Here is a 19,871-nt window from a genome sequence, read left to right as displayed (position 1 = left end):
AACTAGTTCAAGAGAAGTTAGTCTTGCGTGGGTTTCCAAAGTCACATTATTACAGTCCTGTTGTAATAAACCTCTTTTACAATTGCTTTCCGATTTTTTTTTTTTTTTAATTCAAAAATAAACTTCAAAAACAGTTGACTAAAAGTAACTGGTGTATTAGGTATGGCATATAATGAAGTGGAATTTAATTATTTTTCAGATATTTGAGGTGAAAGCACACGTGTAAACCCTGGCGTTTACAGAAGATGAAAGACATCGACATAGGAAAAGAGTACATTATACCCAGTCCTGGGTATAGAAGTGTGAGGGAAAGAGCCGACTCTGTGCAGCATGAAGAGCAGGAAGGGTCAAAATTTCAGCATGCTAAACATAAGGTCAGTTTATTTTTTCATTGTTTGTGTTGCAGTCTATGCTTATTAAATCACATGCAGCAGCAGCCTTTTTGCTGTGCCAGCTCTATATAGATTCACTGCATTGAAGGTCAATAATGAATATTCCCTTTTGTTTGAAGAGGTCATTTCGAGGGCTGCTGTAGGTATCTTAGAAACAAGTTTGAGCACTTATTAAGTATTTTTTGCTTTTAAATGTGACTTTTTAGTAACATGTGAACAAAACAGATTTTTTCCTAGTATTCACTTCTTGATGTGAACCCAGGAGATGTTTTAAGATTTTGTACTTAAGAGAATCATTACAACCAAGTAAGAACAGCGAAGACCTCAGCACAAATCACGCACCATTCACTGCAGGCAGGTGAAATGACTCTTAATCATGCCATGTTTTTCTCAAGCATTAATTTTTCTAAAGCAGATGTTTAGCTTGTTTTAGTATCCAGACTCTTAGTTTTTTCCCTCTGAAGTAATCTGTGTTGAATAGTGGTTTTTGTGCATCTGTATTTAGCATGATGAGGTGCACTCGTAATTACTTCTAGTTTAATTTAAGAGCTGGGTCTTGAAACAGAGCTTGTATGTCATTGTTCTAAGCTAATTTTTTAGAGCTTGTTCTCTCTGAAAAGGGTGCCTATACCAAGTGCTATAGGTAAAAAAAAAAAAAGCTCAGATAAATGGAAGCATGGGCCCTGGTGAAAGATATGGTCTGAAACTAATAACCTGTGCCAGTTGAAGAAGAGTAAAAATATTAGCTGCTCTGAATGCTGGCACTGAAATATTTTCTTGCATGTCCTGTCCTTAACCTTTGCTAAAATACTAATGTAGAATTTTCTGAAGCCAAACAAATAAAATTAATACTGCCTATGTCTGATTTTTTTTTTGCAATGATAACGTGCTTGCAAACGTGTTGCTGGGCGTGTATAGATTGCCTGTGCCAGGCCTGGTGTGAGAGGGTTGGGAATAGGGGAACTTGCTGTATTTGTAGAAGAATTGTGAAGACTGTTTTTTAAAAGGCTTAAGGTTTGCTGTGTTATACTGAACAGTGAGATACTATGTACTTCAGATAAGGCTTACCTTGTTTTACTGGGGCTCCAAGGGTTTTTATGTGGGCTAACAGTGCTGCAGTGCTGTTTTTTGGGATTGGAGTGATGTGCTCTGCCGCAGGCTGAGTGCAGTTTGCGCTCGCGGGCCCTGCAGCTCCTGGTGTCCCTGCAGGCTCTGTGACTCAGCAGACTATTGCTGACGGTGTTTGGAGGAAGGGAGAGTGTCTGATTGCATTAGAGCAGGCACTGATGCAGAACTGAAAGTCCTCTGGAGTCACAGTGCAGCTTTGTAGCAGCGTTTATTATGTTGATGTCACAGGCTGGCCATCTACTGTACCCCATCCAGTGGCAAATATGCTCTGTCAGATCACTGGTGACAACAGTGATGCCATTGGTGTGCAGCTTTGTTTCCTGACCAGTGGCAGTGGAGTTAAGCAGTAATCATACCTCGCATGTTATCTCTGCCTGTTGGTCTGCATCTTCTCATCATGCTGATGCCTGGTTTAACTTTGAGGACAAAATCCTTATTTTACCTCTAAACCTTTTAAATGAATGAAATCAATCAAACCAGCATATTTGTTTTTCCTGAAGGCTGAAAGTAAGCTGTCCTGTGTGTCTGTACAGCGTGGCATTAAAATCTCTAACTTTGAGGCGGCTTCTGGTCAACGTAACTCTGCTGTAGTCTTGTTTACCCTTCTACCTCTATCATTTCATTTACTACCTATGACTACAGGGTAGTAGACCCCGATAATTGATTGCAAAACAGGGATTCTGTAAAACTTGGGATTACTGATGCAAGAAAATGGTGCACCCTAGTTCTTACATAGAACTTTATCTGGTTTGGTTGCTTTGAGTAGAGCAATGAACCTAATTTATCTTGCTAATGGCATCAGCTAGTTCTGGCAGATTATTTGTTTTGCTTGTTATCTTGTTCAGTATGCCAGGGTTGAGTTGATTTTGAGCGCAAATGTTGGTACCCTTTTAGTTTTGCTAGCCTTGTAGCTTGGATGTGCACAATCCCTAAACACAAATAGCTCTGAATTTGCTGCTGCTTGTCAGTGAGATTAGATCCTGCTCACTTGCGAAATATTGAGGTTAAGTAAAGGGAGCTGTGTTCATAATTTATCTAAGTTACGTGTTCATGTACCAAGCTGATTCCTTTCTAGTTGAAGCAAGCTCTGGTTTCAGCAGTGATCTTGACCTGATCACTTGTTGTGATGCTTTATACTTTTGGTAATGGGGATAAGCAGAGGCTTCTCTCATAAGGCTGAGCTTTGCCTGTTTGGTCAGGCACTTCCCCCCTGCCTGCAACAGAAGGGTAGAAGCTGTAGCTCAGCCATTAAGAAAACAGTGTTCCAAGAGAAGAGGAGGGACACTGTCCTTCACTGCTTTATCCTTGATGAAACCTGGGATTGGGCCAGATGCCTAAGCTGGCTTATTTGGCACATGTTGGCACAGCTGACGACAGCACACAAGGTATGGCTGGTGCGAGGAGAAAGGGTAGGACTGCAGCAGTTCAGACAGAGGGGTTAAGCTGTAGTGGAATGCTGTCATTTGGACATCAGTGTCCAGTGTGCCATCAATAGAGGTTTTGTGACACTCAAAATTCTTGTAGAACACCTAGCTCAGGGTTTGAACTAGCTTGACCAGAAAATGACAAAGCTGTAAGCATGATCTGTTTAGCAAGTAACAAGCTGCAGGCAGGTTAAGGCTGTTATTTCACCACTAACTTCAGATCTTTGTGGAATGCAGGTTTGGGACAGTTTTGCAGCATGCAGACTTCTACTGGATGAGGTAGACTTTTTGCTAGCATGTTGTGTAGGTACCTCATACCTTGTGTCAGGCAGAGGTGAGGTAGAACTGCATAGTTCCCTCTGAGGAGGATACAGGAACACGCTGCCTCTGGTAGTCAAGGACCACTGGTTAATGGACACTCATGGTGACCACTTCTGGCAGGGCTACATGTACATTTGACTGATCGATAATGTGACTCATTGGTTTTTTGTTTGCCTGTATTGCTGCATTGTTTTTTTTCTTAACTTGAAGTGGACAAGACTAGTTGATTGCCTGATCAAGTTCTTTATAGGTGAAAGACCTATTTTGCTACTGAGCCAAGGTCCCAGAGCCTTTTTGTATGTCTCTATCTTCTTTGCCTTTCATAAAGGTTGTATTTACCTTTGCTCTTTCTGTCCTGAAACCTCTATCCTGGTGTTCAGGTTTCCTGCTGAAAGGATGCTGTAATGGGTGTTCATGACAATAATGAAAAAGAACTTGCAATTCTTTCCTCAGAAGCTTAAATGCTCTTTGGTCACAGCCTGAAAGATCACTTCGCTGAAAGACAGGAGCTTTTCAAATAGGCTTCCTGGAATCATAATTGAAGTCATGCTGCAATATAAGTAGGTCTAATCCAACATTTCCTGGCGCTTAATGGGAATGTTGCTATAGAAATTTGGACCTCTGAAATAGGCGCTCTGGGACTGAAATTCAAGAAACAATTTTTATTCAGCTTGTGAATGCATATATTCACTTCATGAATAAGCTTCTGCAGTGTGTTCTTATAACAATTGATTTTTAAGTCTTTGTTGGAGATCTTAATGTAGCTTACAAAATAGGGTGTTAACTACATGTTCCCAATGCATAATACTTTACTAATTGGGCTTATTGTATGTGGCAGCATGGTTCTTCTGAATGAAGATAACCTCTAGGTGCACTTGCTGCCTAGCACCGTAGCCAGTCTTCATCTGCAAGAAGCTGTTAATTACCAGTGAATAAAAAATATCAGGGATGTTTTGAAATATTGATTTATACTTACACCTTCAGAACTTTTTGTTCTCAGAATGCTTGTGTGACCTTCAAGCTGTATCTGAAGTAATTGTATTTAGTTTTTCTCATGGAAGCAGTGTGCCCTGGGGAGGAGTGCAGATCCCATTGAAATAGACTAGAAAATAACATAGTCCATGAAATAGACTAGAAAATGACAGAAGAGGAAGAGAAATAATTTGTCCTCAAAGTGGTTTTGGAATAGGCTCTCCTCAAATGTAGACTTCATGTTTATTTGATGGAACAGCAGGCGAGTGAGTCTTTTGCTCTCCTACCCTGTTATGTTCGCAACAACAGCAGAGGATGTAGAGGCAGCTTGTTCTCCTGATACACGATGCTTGTGAGAACTCAATTGTTGAAATTTGAGTCCCTGAGTTAACAATGCTAGGGCACGTGCTTACAAATCGTACTCCAAGCTGTAGTTGGTTCTGACTGGAACGTAGTATTCAGGACTAGTTCATGCTGCTGAAGCATACTGACTGCATCTCCAGTATCTGTGGTAAACCTCAAGTGCAGGTTGCTGCATTTCAGGACACTGGGCAGTGTGGAATTGTACAGATTGCTTTAAACATGCAGGAAAAATGCGTTGCTAACTTTAGCTATCAGAAGCCCTACTAATACTCTTGTCCTTACCTCGATCTCTTATTTTTCAGGTTTGTCTCTGACAGCTTTTGCCAAAGACAGCAGAGAATGTTATCAGAACCTGTTGGAGTTGATGTAAATCCTTCAAGCACTGATAGCTTTGAAGTGATTTATTATTGTCTGACTGTTCAATAGTCAGATCAACTCTGCTGCTTAACCTCTTCGGAGCAACTGAAGTGTCTGAACCAACTGTGCTGAGCAACATGTTCAAAAATAGGAATGTGAATGTAGCTGGGTACTAGTGCCTTGGCACTCCACGCTCAGAGCAGGCCTTCTAGACAGCTTAGCTTAGCTATAACTACAAGCCTTTGGTTGTAGCTGAAGCTGCTGGATGTCTCTGCATTTTTCCAGAAGATTCCATATTTTCGTAACTACATAAATACAGAACTTGAGGATTTGCAGCCCAAATAGGCTCTTGAGGGCTGTAGGTCTTTTGGATCAGTCTCTACACAGAAAGATACTGCTATATGGCTGGCTCACGTTACAGCTAGAAGCTGCAGTAGTTTGAGCTGGTGCCAGTGCTTACTCCATGAGAAGGTGAAACTGCAGTTGACTCTTGATTAAGATAACTGCCAAAGTGCTCGATTCATGTTAAATGCCACCCAGCTGAGCATCTCATTGGTGTTTGGTTGTGCTGGGAGACTTGTGCAAGAGTAGGGGAAATCTAAATGTGTGTGTTCATGCATTTCTGAAATGTGTAACCGCTGCTATCGCGCTCTATATGGCTACACTCAGCAGCCTGGGGATCTCTTGTCTGTTAATAAGAAACTACAGACAAGTGCATCTTAGATACCTTATTTTCTCGGATCATAGCTGCATAGGAGATGAGGGAGTACTTAGTTTAGGTAGTGTTGCCATAGAATGTGTAAAACTGACACAGGTGCAGGTATATAACAAGAAAACTGAATTCTTACAATGATTTCAACCTAGAACTAGAATGTAAACTTTTGCAGTGTAATGCATCTGTGTATTCTGCTGCAAGGAGATACTAATTTCCTGGGGCTGTTATGATAAAATTGGAAGCTAATGCTGTTACCTCTCTATTGTCCCTTGACTCTTCTCTGAAGTGGGAAAGAAACAGTGTTTGTCCAGTGATCTTTGGAAGCCTTATCTAAAAGGCTGTGCTAGGTGAGGTGTGCTCCTCTATGGATCCTGCTTGGTGTGTTCTTCCCCTGCTGTGAGCAAGCTGCTGCAATGTAAGGGATAGGTATGAAACATTCTAAAATGAACCAATCCTACTGACTAACAGGCAGTTGGTCAGATCCGTTACAGTATCTGTAACATCATCTCTGAAGGCTGAAAATCTAATGCTGTAGTTGAGCATCTGAAGTATCAGGGAATTTAGGTGACTTGGTGACTGGACCATTTCTGCAGACAGTGTCCATAAGAGGTGCTGCGCAACCTTATTCTCTTTGTTGGAAAAGTTTTGACTGAACAGTATATGGCGTATAGTGTCACAGGAACAAAGCATGATGCAGAGTCTACAACTGTTACACAACTTGTGTGGTGTCTGAACACATGCAGTGTTGCAGATGAAACATAGTGTGCTAATAAACCTCTAAATCTGGGGGTCTGGGGAATTTCTGTTTCAGAGCAATGGTTTTCCTATAGCTCATTGTTCTAGAGCACTTCTAATGGGGCAGGCTGGGGCCAGACAAAGAGAAGCCACTGCTGGAACAGGCGGGAGACTTCTGGGGAAAAAGCAGCCCTATAATGTGTCATACTGAGAGGGGGGAGATGTCAGGAAGGAGAGGGTAAACGGAGCTAAGGTCTTAAATGTGAAGGATGGTTAGGAATTAGGAACATATAAGCTCCCATGCTGAAGGAGGCTAAGGTTGTCTGCATGTGGATCAGAATAGTAGCGCTTACCTGAGCAAGTCAGGAGCCAAATCCTCAGCCTGTGCTGTGCTAGTTTGATCTGCTTATTGGGGAGTTAACCAGCTTTGTGGTCAGAGCACTTGTGGGGTGCTAATTGTATAGGGCAATTTATAGGCAAGGGTGATAGTTATTTCCAGTTCCACAGGAGTCTGCTGTTACTGTACTGTCAGCGCGCATGAACTGTGTATCTCCAGTGCTGGATGATCAGCCTCAGCTCTGAATGAGTCCTATATCCTTTGATTAGAAGATCATGAATGCTAGTTTTAATGTAAAACAAAAGACATGGACTCATGTATACCAGAAGCCTAAGCAGGTACACAGCTGCTAATCAGATGCATACATGGCACTACTGTTGCAAAATCCCTAAAATGAACACTACATGCCAAACTCTGCATTTCTTGGATTGCAGGAATAAGTGTATTTGCCAGGGAACAGTTTAGAACAACTTGCCTCGATGCTAATGCTTGCTAGAATTCAAGGGCAAGGTCAAATAAGCAACGTTCCTGGAAGAAACTGATATATCTGTCCTCAGCAAGGACTCTATGTGCATCAAGTAAAAGTGCTCAATATAAATATTCAGGCTCATAAACATACATACCCTGGTCTTGTTTGGCTACAGAGCCCTGATACCAGTGCCAAGCACTACTGGGGGACTTCTGATCTCACTGGAGGATACATAAACTCCGATGCTAGCTTTGAAACCATTAGCTCAAATGCTAATTCAACTTCTGCTAACGCTAGCCCAGAAGAGGAACTACAGAGGTCTTGTGTAATGAAGTCACATGTAACACTCCGTTAGTCAATGACTGGACTTCAAGCTGTTGAATCTCTGAACTCTTGTGGAAAGTCAGAGCACACTTCTAAACAGCTCATTCTCTTTTTACTTAAGAGAAATGTGGCACAGCTGTGCTTATTCCTGCATTTGGATATATGGATGGTGCTGTAAAGAGCTGTTCTTCCCTGTAGCAGAAGCTGGGAAGGTAGCAAAGTCATGAGCTTTCATTTATACTCCACTTGTCAGGAGGTGGAAGAAAATGGAGGCCTTAACTTCTTTACTTGGTTCATTGCAGCAGTTCTGGAAGCTGTACTCATTTCTAGGCATCTAAAGCTATCCGATGGTCTCATCTAGGTGCTGTGTGATTCAGTTGTGCTGTCTGTACTTTGCAATCAATGTATGCAGGTGTCTAAAGTATCAATGCCTCCTTCCTCACACCCATCGTCTGTGATCTGTCCCAGTGCCTGCTCCTTGCTGCCTCTCCTTCAGGGAGACAGTTGGTATGGGTGGATGATACACCAGTCTGAAATAGGCTCATGTTTTAGTCAGGCAGGGTATTATAAAGCATTGTAGCTACAGAGTAGGCTGGTAGTCTAATGCTGCAAAGCCCCCTATTAATACTGTTGAAGATTGCGTACTGCATCAAATGCGGTGAAAGGAGAAGAGTGTATTGCCTTAGTGGAATATAAAGTTCATAGACCACTTGCTGCTTCACCAAGCAACAGCAGATTTCACAGTGTTTGGACCTGCAAACATACTTAATTTTTAGGTGCTCCTGGGTTTGGTGACTTCCAGAAGCCTGGACAGCAGTGCTTTAGGGGTTGCTTGTGCTACCTGCAAAAGCAGTGTATAAACCCCCTTAAATATTTTCAAGTGTGATTATTCTTGGAAAGGTTCAGAGGAATTTCTGGGAAGAAGGATGTAATTACAACTTCAAAGTATCTCTTCCTAGACTCTTATTTCGGTTTAGTTATCCTTAAGCTAACTGGAACAGTTGATCCTGTTCTTCCCCAGCCCATACAAACTAATAACGGATCTTGTTTTGAAACAACAGTCCTTTTATAATTGCTGTTCGTCCTGGAGTTGTAATATGAAGAATGTTTTAAGCACTGAGCAGAAGTTGTGATCATATAATTCTCCTTCTCCCCATATGCCTGCCTAGTCCTGAGCTCTATTGTGCTGCTCTGCCAGCTTCCCATTTGCCTCTCCTTACTGGGAACTTGAACAAAGGTGTGAGGAGACCTGCTGAGCTCAGTCTTCTAAATGCGAGAGGTGGGAGTCGCTGTTCTGCACCATTGTCAACTCGGAGTTCTTTACTACTCAAATAAAACAACTTTATGTAACAGCAAATCAACTGCAGTAGCTTTTGTTTTCTATATTGTCTGCAAGAATTAATAAAAGAAGCCTTTATATCTCTGCTCTAGTTCCGCATTGGGTAGCAGTAGGACCAGAAGAGATGCAGCTTCTTCCCTGCAGTGATCTCGGCCCTGGAAGACGTTCTGCCTTATGGAAGAGGAGATGATAGTTGGAGGGTGGGGTTTGGGTTGTATGTTGACTGCATACACATCAAACTCTTTATCTGCAAGATGAGTAGGGGATGGAAAAATGGGTTTGTTTGGCCTCCAGGCTTGTCCGGTTTTGCTATTATCATCTGATGTTACAGTTGTCAAACCAATAAATTCCTACCTTCTCTATTAAATATGAGATTGCCTGTGTGACATTCTAGGATCTCACTGTTGTTGTTTTTCCTTCCCATAAGCAACACAGCTGCCTCCTTTCTTTTCACCCACTCCCCATCCTCAGAGATAAACGGCCACGTTGGCTGTTTAGCAGCTTTTCAGAAGTGTCCTTCTCTTTCACATACTAGAGTTTGTGTGCCTTTCTGTGTAATGTTCCTCATGCCCCTCTTGCTTCCTACAGAACTTCTCTCTTGCTTACCTCTGATATCATGTATATTTGACAGCTTTGTAGCTTGGCTCCTAAATTTTCTCTATTTTCAGGGCCTTCTCGCATGTCCTTGGTATGTGTATTTTGAATTTGGTACTGCTGGCTCTAATTTAATGAGCAAATCTTTTTTCTTGCCCTTAAGCAACTTATTTTCCTCCCTTCACCCAGATTTTCTGTCATGACACAGCTTGAGCCAACTGTGTCATCTTTCTGGCTCTGACATTACCTTATGTGCTTACCATTGCTGTGACCAATTTGTTGGCCAAGGACATCATGATAACAGGTGCTGGTAGGGTTTTGTTGCTCTCAAGTTGCAGAAAGTTAGGGGGGCAGGTGCGCTCTGTGGTAGCAGCACCAGCCGTGCTTCTCTTTCTCTGCCCCTCTGTGAGCTGGCTGTGGAGGTAAAAGAACAAGACAAGATCATGTGTAGTGGTGCTTCCTCAGTACTCTCTGTGCTCTTGGGGCTTCCCCTCAGCATTAAAAGTTTAACTGTTTTCTTCATCTGTTAATTTTCCCAGTCATCTGTTGAATCATACCGGCCTGCAACCAGGTGTGCCATAGCTTCATGAAATGTGGAGTGCAGAACCATTATCCTCTGTTAGGAGCTGCCTGTGGCTTCAGAAAGTTTTTTGGAATCCACCAGCTATTGATAAAATGCTGGGTAAATGATTGCCGTTGCCTGCTGTCACACGTTTAATAAGTCATGATATCCTTATCGTGACTTATGGAGTTTAGTTCTTCCATTTTTAGTCCATTTATGTATTTGAACTTCACAGCATCCTATGACAGAGAATTCTAAATATAAGTATACCTGTGTGAAAGACATTAATTTCACTGAGTGTCCCCACTTCTTTTGTTATTAGAACAGCTGGTGATCGTTCCCTCGTTCCATTCTTCATGCCATTCATGACTCTATGGACCTCTCAAACACCTGTACCTTATATTTATGCCTCTCTCCTATACAGCTGAAAAGTCTTAAATTTATGCTTGTGTGGAAGCTGTTCCAATCCCAACTGTTCTCATTGCTCACAGAAAGCAATTCTAAGTATAATATCCTTTTTGAACTGAAGTGACAGGGGACTGACTCTGGTGTTCAGAAAGGAGGCAAACTCTAGGGTTTTTTTAAGTAGTATGGCAATGTTTCCAGCTTTATTCTTTTGTAACAATTCTTTATTGTCTTTTGGCCCTTTTGATGATGCTGAGTAGTAAGCTGCTGTTTTTCAATAAGTGTCTGAATGATTCCGCCTCCCTTCTGGTAAGTGATATCTGCTTTAGGTTTGTTTTGTTTCTGTGAGCATTTCTTTAGATTATTAACACCGTGTTGTATCACCTGGTTCATTGCTTATATTGGTATGTGGAGAAGTTGCTGAACTAGAAAAAGTGCTATCTGATTTCTGTTTGATAGTGTGGCCATGATTTATTAGACATTTCTTTCAAGAGCAGTGCTGGAGCCTGTTATATGACATTACAAATGATTTCTTCAAGGCTTTAGTTTCCAAGAAAACTGTACATACATGCAGGCAATCAGAGTACCACCAGTTGATGAACACATGAAAAAATAACGGATTCAGAAACCTTAAATTGACAGTGTGGAGGTTGTGACTAGTTTTTGTGCCTCAGTCTTTTGCTCTAGAAATGCATTGTAGTACTGCTTAGGAGTGTCATTTCTTCCTGATAACCTCTATGCTTTGAATATTTTCTAACGTGACACAGAATTGTATGGTCCTTCTTAGAATCCTAATTGTACAGTAGTGTGATGCATTTGTTTCTTGATAGTCATACATGTGGGATTTTGGCAACCTTGCCAACATAGAGGTGAGCAATGTTCTCGACCAGGGGTTTGCTCTTACACTTGCCTGAATGGCAAGGCATTATAAAGGTCTTTTAAAGGCAGTGCCCTAGACTCTCATCAACGCGTCTTTTCCACCTTTGCTGAGAGAATTCTGTTGTGCAGCTCTGGAGAGTTTAATTATTTTTCACAGTGAGTGTTTAAGAACATTATCTTTGGACTGCCTGAAAATACAGTATCTTGCAATTGTGCTTTCTTATTAAAAAGCTGCTCTTGTTCGTAAGTGGTGAAAAACTTATGCTGACAAATATGGTGGGTTTGGGTTTGGAAGACTTTTTTTTTTTTTTTGAACTTACAGGCATTTTTTGTGTGCTCTGAAAAACAATGATTCTGCAGATAGCCTGTGGCATCACCTTGGAACAAGCATGTTACCAGCAATAGAGTGCTTGGGGCTCTTGGAAAGGGTAACATAGCAAACTAGCTGAATTCCTCTGCTGTAACCAGAAAAAAGTGAGGAAAAGAAAACTTTTCCCCACTACTGAGTCCTTTAAGACATCTTTGGCAGGTCCCGTGTTAATGCTGATTTGGGTAGATTTAGTAAGGTGGTATTGCCCATAGCGAGTCAGTAATTTAATATAAATTGTGTGAGAAGTCTTTTAATTCAGATTTCAAGCGTTGCATTTTTTTGAGTCACTCCATGTGCCATAATGTTGTAATGTTCTTTTGTTTTCTTATTACTTTGCTGTCTTATTTTGTAATCATAGCTTTAGGTTTAGTGAATGAGTTTTCTGAGATCAGGACCGTGGATTGTTGACAACATGCTTAGGCGCTAGTTAAAGCACCTCTGGTTGAATAAATAAAGGGCAGATTTATGCTAGTATCAGTTTCCTGTTCTTGTCCTCAACGTGGACAAGAAGTGGTGGAAGCTAGGTGTCTTAATGTGCTATATGCTTATACGTTAACGTAGTACAGACTAAATCTCCAATAAATGGTGGCATTTCTGACAAAAGTTACATGATGTGAAGTTAGGAACCCAGTGCTTGCTATTGGTATACGTTTAGTGCTTTGCTGCTACTATGTTTTGAGGAGACTGCAAGGCGCTTCCAGTTGCTGTTTTCAAAGTGGAATAATGTTGCTCTGGTAAGGCAACTAATAAGGGTAAACGGAGTATCTCTGATTGTGAGATGGCCAAGAGGATTTTTACCTCAGAACTGAGTTATTTCTACAAAGTAGCTTCATTTAAAAAAACCCCTAGAATACAAACAGGCAATATGGCACTGCAATAAATGGTCCGTTACGTTACAGAACCAGTAGCAAGCCCTTTGCAAGTGTAGGTACCAAGCTAATCTCCGCAGATAGATTTGCCCCATTTAGCTTCCGATCAAAAGGTTGGTTTGAACTCTGCAACATTTTGACTACTCCATGTCATTGCTGTTTCCTTTCTCCTCCTAGATTAGCATTTGGGTCTGCCTATCACTGAGATAGGCACTCTCACTCTCCTGAGATAAGGCTTGCCTTTTCAGTGGTTGTTAATATGCTGAGCCATTGAGAAGTGTGGTGGGAGCAGAGAAAATTGTCATCTTTTGCCCCTTTAGGGAAAAAGGGAAAAAGCAGGAAAGATGATAAAAGAAAGTACAATTCTGCTTAATGGATATTAGTTTTGATCTAATCCAAGGTATTTCTGAAGAAGAGTGTTTAGTAGTATTCTGAAAATAATTTGAATTTTCTGTGGATAAGAATATCTGAATTATAGTAAGAGGGTGTAAATTCATCAAGAATGTATGTCGTGATTTTGCTGTGTAAGCCAGTCGTTGATTTCCTGAACTGATGTCATAGGTACTTGATTTTGTAATTTTCCTTTATTGTATTTCCTGTGGCAGGATGCAAGATTAGTCTGGTATATCCGTTTATGCTTTGAATGCACAGGCACAATACGTGTGTTAATTTATGTTTTACAAATGCAGTGACCTCATGCGGATCGAGAATGTGTACCTTCTGTGCCTTTGCTGCCGGGCTGAAGCTGTCCTCTAAGATATTTAAATGATAGTGATTGGTGTTGCGCAATAATTTACAGAAGAAAGAGGTTCAGAGTTGCTGGAGTCTTGGACTTTAAACAGAGTTTTGAAGTCTGACTCTGCTGTCTGTCTTGTAAAAGCAGATTGAATGCCAGGATGCCTTGGAAGCGGCAGCGCGGGCAGAGGGGTTGCCGCTGGACACCTCCGTGCACTCGCAGCTGAGAATGCTGGACGAAGAGCATCACAAGGGCAAATACCACCACGGCCTGAACGTGCTGAAACCCATACGGACTACTTCCAAGTAAGTTTTCAGGCTACAAAAAAACTGATACAACATTTGCTTTTCAAACCAGTCACAAAGCAGGACTGCAGCTGTAGGTCTGCTGACCGATGCTGAAAACATTAGAATTTGTTTAGCAAGTGTGACTGGCCTGGGCCATTTGGTGCTCTGAGTACTTTCAATGAGAGGAGGCTTTGTCTGTCTTTCACAGGAATTTACAATTCTGTTTCCTCTTTCATTTGTTTGTGATTTTTTTTTCTTTTAGACACCAGCACCCTGTTGATAATGCTGGGCTTTTTTCCTGCATGACCTTCTCCTGGCTCACTCCTTTGGCCCACAGAGCGTACAAGAAAGGGGAATTGTTTATGGATGATGTATGGTCTTTATCGAGGCATGAGTCTTCAGATGTCAATTGCAGAAGGTAGAGACGTCTTATTCCTTATTATTTTCTGGTTTGCTCTTTTTTATACATTAGTTCATAGGTAATGATACAGTATTGCCCTAGAAAAGCAGCTCTGATATTTTGTTCTGCCTTTCTCAGAATAGTGGAATTAATTTTGTTTCATCCTTCTTAGATGAGTTCCTCCTGCTGCACTGTTTCTGTAACTCTTGCCAATTTCAGCCAGCTTAGAGGATTCTGTCTCCAGGAGTGTTTTGCAATTGTTTTTCTCTTTTTGCATGTCTTTATTTTTAATAAAACACAATAATTTCTCAAGGCTACGCAGAAAAAAATTTTGTGCTAAAATAATGAAAAGCAATACTGACAGTAGCAAGGTGATTTGAATATGGGTCAGATCTTGCAATCAGACTAACCTTTTATGGCTAATGAGAATTTTTCAGGTTTTGACTCCTCAAGTCTTCTGTCAGGGAGGAAGGACTGGGACAAGTCAGTGTAAGATTGCCAAAGAGACTCCAGGCAAAGCAAAAGTAGTTTTGTTTTTCATCCCTCTCTTCTATCGAAGTTACACAGCATAGATATTTCAAGATGCAGATATTTCTCTTTACCTCCTTGAATGTACCGTCTGTTTATTTATCTTGACATCTAGTAATTTTTGTTGCTTTGCTCTAGGAAATGGTTGGAATTTTCACGAAGGGGTACCTATGAGATTGTACCTTCTCTCATGGTGAAAAATTTATAAGAGGAGGCTTCTGTTTTTATTAGGCTGGAGAGATTGTGGCAGGAAGAAGTGAAAGAAAGTGGGCCTGATGATGCTTCTCTCCGGAGGGTTGTGTGGATTTTCTGCCGCACCAGGCTCATCATTTCCATAGTGTGTTTGATGATCACGCAGCTCGCGGGTTTTAGTGGACCAGTAAGTAATATCCATCCTTTTTTTAACAACCCCAGAGGGCTCCATCTCATAGCCCACTGTAAAATATTAAGGTTTCATTGCAGAATCACTGAAATGTTTTGACTAGCTAGAAATTTTGGGGCAACATTCCAGAGTGATAAGGTAATCCAAGATAGGTTTCCTACAGGTGGTGGATCAATTGCTGAATACCAAGGCCAAGTTCTTGGTGAAGGGAGGGGGAGTTTAGATACCTTGGAGGAAATGCACACTTGGTTTTTGCCTTTGGTTTTGATTGTAGTTTAAAGTTCTTCCTTATCTGGTATGCGGTCCTTTTGCATAAAATTTTTACGTGCAGGTCTTTTAATTGTTTTCTTTTTCTTTTTGCAATTCTGTAAATTTATCTTGGAATAAAATTCAGTCTAATAAAACACTAATCTTAGATTATTTGCATTAATAGCACAGTCTTCAAGAAGTGGAATGAAACAATTTTATTAGAGCACTACTTAAAAACGAACGTGAGCAGGTCTCAAGATGTCTGTAGGTGTAGTCGTTACTGATCCTACAGAGAATGGTCAGACAGGTTTCATGTAGAAGCGTTAGAGTATGTTACTGCCTGTAGGAACTGCTGCTGTTTGTTGCTATGGGTCGTAATGAAGATAACAACATACGGGACTTGACATTCGCACCATTTTTTGTCACCTGTTTGTTGCACGTGCTGTGCAGATTTACAGTTGAAATTTTGACTAAATTTATTCTCTACACATTTCCCTTGAGGAGTAGGAGCAGTATTACTGCTAGTAGTACACGTTTCAGTGTGCTGGTAAGCTGAAGGTTCATTTCTTGGGTAAGTACACTGGGGTGCACTGTTAGGTGAAATGTCTTTTTAAAATGTTTTCCTGCTTTTAAATGTCTTATCAAAATGATGTTCTGCTTTTTAAGCCTCTTTAAAGTTTGTCTTGTTTCATGTAATATGAATAACAATAAGTGTTTCTGTGATATTATTTTCTTGGTAATAATTTACAGCAGCTTGTGTTATAAAATACACAAATGTACTTTGGTAATTAACAGTAAATCATGATTAAGGTTTTAACAGCGCTAGCTTTCCCCAAGAAGAGCTTCTGTCATTGTTTCACTACAGGGCTTTAGTAGCTGCTTTTATCTTTAGCAAAGAACTTGCAGCAGGGTTGCCCCTAATTTCTGTACCGTAATTTTCTCGATTTATCTCAGCTGAACTGCTGAATGAGAGAGAGTGGGAGGGGAAGGAGAAAAACAAACCAACTTGACGAGGCTGGGGGCTACCACTGCAATTGATGCTCGATTTGGGTAATTTAAAATTATCTATAGACATTTGCCCATTTACAGGCAACCTTATTCATTTATCTGAATAAGGAACAATTCCCTTTTGGTTCCATCATTTGGCATGAAAAATAAGTCTTTACCATCCCTCCTCCCTGTAAAAATGGCATGCCTCATAGATATGCCTATGCTGTCTCCTCAGAAGTATCAGTGCTTTCTTGTATTGCTACCCCCTTTCGATCACCTGAAGGTGAAAAAGGAGATCAGGAAGAGCACTTGACTTGACCTCATGTATTGGTGAAAATTATAAAAATGGAGTTAAACACTATATTAAATTCAAAAATTTTAATTTAATGTCTATGACCTTGAAATGCCAGACAACAGCTATGGCTTTGCTACTGATCATTGTGATGGTTATAACTAGAAAGGCATTGTTGCAGACTTCCTGTGTGGGTTTTTTTTTTGTTTGTTTTTAATATCAGATAGATCCTTCAAGGGTCTTCTCTTTTTTTATTTTATTTTGATAAATTCTGCATCTGGCACAGTATCAAAACCCATAACCTGCTGAGACAGCTGTGTGTGTCAGACTGCCTTGTAATAACCATCAAAATGTACTGGTGTGGGTGAGATACTATTTATCTCCAGTGAATATTTGCTGCCATTTGATCAGCTACCAAAACTTTCAAGTTCAGGTTGAGGAGCAAAGAATTTTTTTGATTATGAAAGATAATCAGTTTAACTCCAGGTCTGAACAATGTACCTGTTTGCAACTGTTCAGAGCTATTCTTCCTGTTTGGGAGATGGGGAAACTTGCTATCTTAGTGGAGTACAGCTCGATAGTTGCTCAGGCACTGGAGGGGGGAGTGGTAAGCTGTCGGAGGTAAGTTTCCCGGTTTCCCAGTTGGCTCCAGCTGCAGCCTGCCCTGTGCCGTCGCACGCTGGCTGCGGCAGGGACGCCGGCACTGCAGTGGGACCAGTGACAGAAGCTGTTCTTTAGAATTTTCAGGATGGCTGTTTTCTGCGTCAGAATGAGACAGTCCTGCTGGGCAGAGCCAACGCCAAGAGCAAAGGTAAGGTAATGTTTATTCAATGGGAATGCTTAAGACAGCCAAGCAGCTAGTACCAACTGCTACGGTAATAGTCACAGGAGTTCCTTTTTCCCCAGTAGCTTGAGTTTTAGTTTTTGTACTGTACCTTTCTTGTTTTGTAAATAACTTTATGCTGGATCCTTGTCATTAAACTAGTTTGAATTCAAATAGTATGTGTTCAGATGTAAATGTTAATTCTGTGTGACTTTTTTCCCCTCCCTTTTCAAAATTCTTTAATCTGCTGTTTCCTCTTTTCTTTCTTCTGGAAAAAAAAAACAAACCCAACCCAAAAAAAAAAGAGGGGGATATAATGTAAGCTGGTCTCTTATTTCATCACGGGAGATGCTGAATCTATAAAATAGTGCTGAAAAATTGCACTAAAAAGTTTTGGGAGGAATGAGACCCCAGGAAACATCTGCTATCTTTATACATCCTCTCTTGGAGACTTTCAGCAATGCTATGGTGAGCGAGAAAATGCTTGCAGTCTGCGACCATGCTGAGTTACAGCTCGTGAGGAAAAAGGGGGATTTTCACCCCAATTGCTCAGTGACTCGGTTGCATATGTTGGATTGAATACTGGAAAAAGAAGTCAGTAATCTTCTTAGTAACTGCAAACCAACTGTATGCAGTTGTGGTCCAAACAGTCGATGTAAAACTAAATCCAAGTAAGGAGAAAGTTGGAATGCAATAGTGAATGTGAGCTCCTCACATTTGTTCAGGGATCGGTATGTAAATTTTCTCAGTAGCCACTCTAGAACCTGATGGACATCTGGCTTTAATTCACACCTGTGAAAAAGAAAGAGCAAAATTATTTACAGCATGTTTCCTTGGTTCTGACATGCAGAATTATTTTCCTCAGAACAGATTAATTTGATCTCCTTTTTTTCCTGTTATTCGGTACTGGGCTATAGCTATCAATACCTTTGCTGAAGGAGTGGGGTTTTGGTTTTTAACTCTCTCTTCAAGCTACACAGAACTCTTATTTGCAAAACCTGTTTTAGCCAAGAGGACTTCAACGGACTGTGATGTGGAAGGCTTCTCAAATATTTCCTTTGGCCTCAGGGTTTTTGTTTTTTTGTTGCTTTTTATTGTGGGCAAAGGTATTTCTCTGCTCTGTACTAGCATATCAAAAGCACCAGTATCTTAAAGCATCATTTGTTGAAAAGCTCTCTAGGAAATCTTTTGCTGTCTTTGAAGCCTTACTGTAAGATACTTTTTAAACCAGATTTCAGAATTTGTGCAGCCTCAGAAGCCTCCTCTGTTGGCACCTGCAAGTTTGACTTCTCTTGGACTTCATGAAAAAATACTGCTCTGTTTTTGTATCTTTATAATTTTGTGTGTAGTTTCAAATCTAGTTTATGTTAGAGGCTAAGACTGACTGTTAGATATTAGCCCTTTATAATTATCCTGTATGTGCAGATTGTATGTTTATACAATGCTCTACCTGTTGTACAGTGTTTTTGAGATGTTACCATTTAAGATGGCACTTTATTTCAAATAAAAGCCTATTGTTTCTCAGTCAATAGTATTTAAGATTGCTGGTGATTGTATGATATGTTGTGCCGTTGGACCACAAAGAGCTGGAGGAGGGAATTGGTGGTTCTGGGGGCTGTCCTCTTTCTGCAGGTGATGTTTGAAATGTGATTCCTGAGGTAAAGTGTTTATGTTTTTGGGGGGAGAGGGCATGGGGAGGGATCGAATGGTTAATTTTTTGTCTTTTTTTTTTTTTTTCTCCCCTGTCCCCAATGATTTGTGGTATTGCGTACCTTGTGCTTTCTGCTTGTTTTTTTCTTTACTATTAAACTGCTGATGTTTATTTCCAGGAATGTTTTGCAAATGTCCTTCTCACTCTTCCCCTCTACAACTGTAGGTACATTGTTCCTTTTTATCAAATAAGCACGTTTGAAGCAAGCCAAAGATAAAGTAAAAAAGGTCTTAATGTCACGTAAAGGAATGTTTCTTAATGTGCGCAGATGTATAAGTAGTGACTATATTTTAAAACTCTTCTATATGATAATGCATTGCTTTCAGCTAACTGACAGATTTATGTTAAGTTAGAAGACACGGAGGATTAGAAGCGTGCTGCGAGGAATATGGTTCCAAATTAAACTCTCTTTACTTACTAAATTTGACTCAGTGCTTGGCTCTCAGCAGGGCTTTGTGTTACAGTACTCCTTATATTGACACCTTTTACTTCTAGAAAGAAGATGCTTTCTATTTCAAACGGCTCTTTTAAAAGCAAAGTAGCCTACTTATTTCTAACTTAACATAAAGTTGTTGCATGGTCCTCTGGGATGATGGGGTGTTCATGCAAGCTTGCATTTCTTCCTGTAGGCATTCGTTGTGAAACATCTTTTGGAGTATACCCAACAGAGTGAGTCCAACCTGCAGTACAGCTTGTTTTTAGTTTTTGGCATCTTTATGACGGAAATAGTGCGATCTTGGTCCCTTGCACTGACCTGGGCTTTGAATTATCGCACGGGGGTTAGACTGCGTGGAGCTATCTTGACAATGGCGTTTAAGAAAATTCTTAAGCTGAAGAACATTAAGGAGAAGTCTCTTGGAGAGGTAAGCAGCAGCATTGTTTGGAAAATGGTTATACAGTATATTCCTTTGGGAATGA

At 40.6% G+C, this 19,871-nt stretch overlaps 1 protein-coding gene across 11 annotated transcripts in view; it reads left to right on the top strand.

Moving 5' to 3' along the window:
• Positions 1 to 19,871, top strand: part of ABCC5 (ATP binding cassette subfamily C member 5) — a 72,965-nt gene that overhangs the window by 1,970 nt on the left and 51,124 nt on the right. For 5 of the 11 annotated variants that reach the window (XM_054206445.1, XM_054206436.1, XM_054206432.1 and 2 more), the window contains exons 2-6: positions 200 to 374; positions 13,436 to 13,596; positions 13,841 to 13,996; positions 14,738 to 14,885; positions 19,583 to 19,816. In XM_054206445.1, coding sequence (XP_054062420.1) covers positions 246 to 374; positions 13,436 to 13,596; positions 13,841 to 13,996; positions 14,738 to 14,885; positions 19,583 to 19,816 — 828 coding nt within the window. In that variant the 5' untranslated portion in view covers positions 200 to 245. Of the gene's footprint in view, positions 1 to 199; positions 375 to 8,706; positions 8,817 to 13,435; positions 13,597 to 13,840; positions 13,997 to 14,737; positions 14,886 to 14,997; positions 19,119 to 19,582; positions 19,817 to 19,871 lie in introns of those variants that run through there. The other 6 variants (XM_054206433.1, XM_054206434.1, XM_054206435.1 and 3 more) reach the window with 5 other exon arrangements.

Source organism: Rissa tridactyla, chromosome 6 (genome assembly GCF_028500815.1).
Source record: "Rissa tridactyla isolate bRisTri1 chromosome 6, bRisTri1.patW.cur.20221130, whole genome shotgun sequence".
In the NCBI taxonomy this organism is placed as follows: Eukaryota; Metazoa; Chordata; class Aves; order Charadriiformes; family Laridae; genus Rissa; species Rissa tridactyla.
This window is presented reverse-complemented; position numbering and strand designations above follow the sequence as displayed.